Below are 3,967 nucleotides of genomic sequence, written 5' to 3'. Positions count from 1 at the left end.
TGAGTATTTGTTTTGACAGACCTATTCACCCTTCCTCTAGGCCAACCAGAGATCCTACAGCATCGCATATCACTTGAAGAATAAATTCGTTGAATCTAAGAAAAAATCTAGAAAAATACATGTACAAGTTAAGAACTTAAACCCAGATTAAAAAATGTCAGCCGTATATAAAGGGTTCATTAGAGGCTAAGCTAACATAAGCGTCGTGCGATCACGGGTTTGTTAGACGAGTTTTTTAGAATTTGTTTGCCATAGCTGAGAGCACACTACAAATCAACAATTTTAAGAGAATAATGTTCATCTTACTTGTGTTTGCTGCGTTCCACACCACTTCCAAGTGCTACAATAAATGCATATAGTACTTCAAGCATTACTGTATTGCGAAACTTGAATAGGGAAAAAGGTCAGAAGTACTTGTTTGAAGGAGACTACAAATAATTATGAAATCCAGAGACCATTTACTCCACCCCCAGATTGCAAATAAGAGTGTAAGGGCAGTTTCAATGGGGATTTCATAGAGTTTTATGGGCATTAAATATGCTGATATGGCACTATCTCGATGAAGAGAGAGAAGATAAAAGTTTTATGGGAGCAGAGAGAGTTTCATGGGGATGAAACTCTTCTGCACTGTTTCCAAAATATGGGTGTGTTGGAAACTGTGAGATGAAACTCCCACTGAGACTGGCCTAATACATATATACTCAAGGAATTAATCAATGTTGATTTCATGACACACATGTAATGCCTACAGGCGGATTAAATCACACAAGAAAACGATATTTCAACATTTCAATACTTTATGAAGCACACAAAGTTTCTGTATATATATATATAAAATAAAGTCACACACTTGCATACATCGTATATAAGCAGTGATCTCTCTTGATACAAGGTAATTCAAAAACCCATCACCCAATCAAGAAAAGCAGTATATATAGAGGAGTACGACGGTAGACACTACGTAAAACCCTAGATATCTACCACACGACGACTCACACGAACTAACCTTAGCTGACATCGTCGTCTTCCTCTCGCTTTTGCACCGCCAGAGGTAGCATCCATCCAACGCCAACATCACAGTCACACTACGGACAACTCGACCGACCATGGCTCGAGCGTCACATCTTTTCTTCCATTATTTTTCTACCTTTAGCACGCATTTAATTTTCCCAACCAAAGAAATAATATTGGCGGGGAAATATTATGGAATACCAAGCACGGCAGTCCTCCTGCTGTCCTACAGACGGAGGAGGCCGCGGATGCCGTCGGCGGTGGCGGCCTCCACGTTGCAGGACGGCGCGGCCGGCGCCACCAATCTGGTGTCCCTGGCAGGGGACGCTTTCACGACGAGGGAGAAGCTGGGCAGCGGCAGGCTGCTTGGCGGCGGCGCCAGCACGTGCAGCAGGTCCTGAACGAAGTTCCTGGCCACCTCCTGCTCGAGGTCGTCCAGTGCCTCCGTCACCACTGGCGCTGGCGGTAGAGGCGTCGCCCGCTCCAGCGGCTTCTTCTTCTGCGGTGCGGACCTCTCCATCGTCGGCGGCGGCGGCCTTGTCGGCCTCCTCCTCCTGTCCCTCTGGCGCGGCGGCGCAGGGGCTGGTGCTGCTGCTGCTGAAACTGTGGTCGTTGCCGCTGCTGCCCTGCCGGCGGCGCGTGGCGCCGGCGGTGGTTGGGGTGGAGCTGCTGGTAGGCCGGGGAAAGTGGCGTACTTGGTGGCGATGGGTGGGAGCGGCAGGAGCGGCGGTTGGTTGGACGGCAGGAGAGGAAGAGATGGCGACGAGTATATCATCGGAGTCGGAGACCTCGCGTATGGAAGCGTGGGAGCGGAGGTCCAAGCGCCACCTTTCTGCAGGTGATTGTATGGCTGCCACGTCGGGAAGGAGCTGTAGGAGCCGCCGCCCGGCACCACCGGCCTCGCGCCAGCTGGCCCCCGCCGGCTGCGACCAAGGAACCTCTTCGGGAACTCAAGGCTTCTGCTAGATGATCGATCCAGGAGAACGTTTTCCATCTTGTTTTTGTTGATCTATAGGACAAAAGCTCGTTAGGTAGTCTTCGCGCTATTTTGCTCAAAAGACTGGTTTTCGATACTGATTGCGGAATGGAAAAGGAAGTATAAAAGGAGAATTCAGATGGTTAAGGTTGAGAGAACTTGTATTAGTTTGAGTGAAATAATTTGCAAGAGAAGAGAGCTAGCAAAATCCTTGGGGAAGAGAAAACAGCAAGGATGCTAGGATCGGTGGAAGGCGAGTTTAGATCGAAGAAGAAAGAAAAACAAAGAAAAAGGAAGAACGAAGGAAAACCAAAGAGGAAGAAAGAAGCTAGATGTTATCTTCCTCCTGCTATCTAGTGTAGAGAGCGAGGGGATGGCCTTATGCACAAAGCCCACCCTCCACCTCCGGGCTACAGCTCGGTGGCATGCAATGCTCCTCTTTATAACAAGAGGAGAAGGTCGAGAGGTGGGTTAGGTGGCACACCGTCTAACGTTTGGGGGGAAATGTATGGGAGGGGATTTGACAATTGACCACAAACTACCGCGCCCTAGCTCGGTTCCTTCTCTACCACTAATGGCAGATTTACACGTGTCGATTATCTCCTAGGGTAATTTAAACATAACTTTTGGTGTGATGCCCCTTGAGAGAATGGTATTTTGTTCTTTGCCAGTTGTGAGTATTGTTCTCAAGAATACTAGCTACCACAGCCTACCACTCAGGGGAAAAGATAACCAAGTATAATGCTTCTCTTTCCTTTTTGAGGAAGCAAGTATACTCTCAAATTACAAGCAATTAAGTAATGTTTCAAGTTGTCTTTAAGTCAACTATTCTAAATTTTGGTTACAATTTCTTTTTATCTTAAGTTTGGAGTGTTTGAAAATGATTTGAGTATCTCAAAATGCATTTTCGTAGCAGTATAATTTTGCCATATTTTCAAATATTTTTTAAAAAAATTACTAATCAAAACTGTATTTCAAATACTTCATGCATAACTTTTTTCACTTATCTATATTTCAGGTGTGTTGATTTTTTGTTGTTGTCTAGACAATTTTGTCATTGTTTGACTATAGACAAAAATGTGAATTGTCTCTTCTAAGTTGTTTAAGATTATCACAAAAATTGAAGCACCTTAAATATAACAACTCTCTAGCCTTTTTTTAGAAAAATGCATTACTTATATGTAATTCAGTTTAACTCTAGTAATTTAAACCTTTTGATTTGTAAGTAACCATATATCTCAATGATTTGAGCTTCCTCATAACTTCTGATGATTGTAAAGCAAGTATGTTTTATAGGAAAGCATAAATGGCCACATGATCAATGCTTATGGCCTAGACCTTATTTTCATTGATTACTTCATCCATAAAAGAATATGGTTCTAGCATAATACCTAGTCAAAAAATATCTTCAGTTGGACCAAATTTATACAATAAGGTATTGATTTTTATGATATCAAATACGTACCATTGGAATCATTATGGAATATCGTATAACTAGCTCCAGCCAAAGCACGTCAAGGCGATCCAGGAATTGTTCCGCATCGAGCAAGAACATGCTGACTCCGGCAAACATGCGCATGGAGAGGTCGGTGTACCGCGTCCGTGCCGAGACACTGAGTTGTTTAGTTTTGCGAGTAATTCCGTTTTGTTCCGGCGCTAGGTAAGCGTGTGGTGTAGCCCAAGCTCTGTAACTTCAGCAATGAATTCTTTGGCTTGCATAGTGTAATTTCAAACTCTTTCTACCTAAATACCAAACGCGTAACTCTCTATATGTTTCCGAAAAAAGATATTATTTTTCATATATAATGTACCTAAATATTGATATCTTTTTATAAATTTGGTTAAACTTCTAAAGTGTTTAACTAATGAGAGAACTAGAGTTACATCTTTCCCGGATGGAGGTAATACCTCACAATCGCCACCAGTATTCTTTGAGAAATGGGAGTATGGAATAAATTAATAATGCAAGTGGGGTGGTTC

The 3,967-nt window shown here is 43.4% G+C and overlaps 1 protein-coding gene across 1 annotated transcript; it reads right to left on the bottom strand.

Moving 5' to 3' along the window:
• Positions 1-803: 803 nt before the first annotated feature.
• On the bottom strand, positions 804-2,423 carry LOC136502495 (vegetative cell wall protein gp1-like). Its single transcript, XM_066497785.1, has one exon. It carries the CDS (start codon positions 2,003-2,005, stop codon positions 1,238-1,240), a length of 768 nt encoding a protein of 255 aa, XP_066353882.1. The 5' UTR covers positions 2,006-2,423; the 3' UTR covers positions 804-1,237.
• Positions 2,424-3,967: the final 1,544 nt, after the last annotated feature.

The sequence above is a fragment of the Miscanthus floridulus genome, chromosome 1, assembly GCF_019320115.1.
Source record: "Miscanthus floridulus cultivar M001 chromosome 1, ASM1932011v1, whole genome shotgun sequence".
Taxonomy (NCBI): domain Eukaryota; kingdom Viridiplantae; phylum Streptophyta; class Magnoliopsida; order Poales; family Poaceae; genus Miscanthus; species Miscanthus floridulus.
This window is presented reverse-complemented; position numbering and strand designations above follow the sequence as displayed.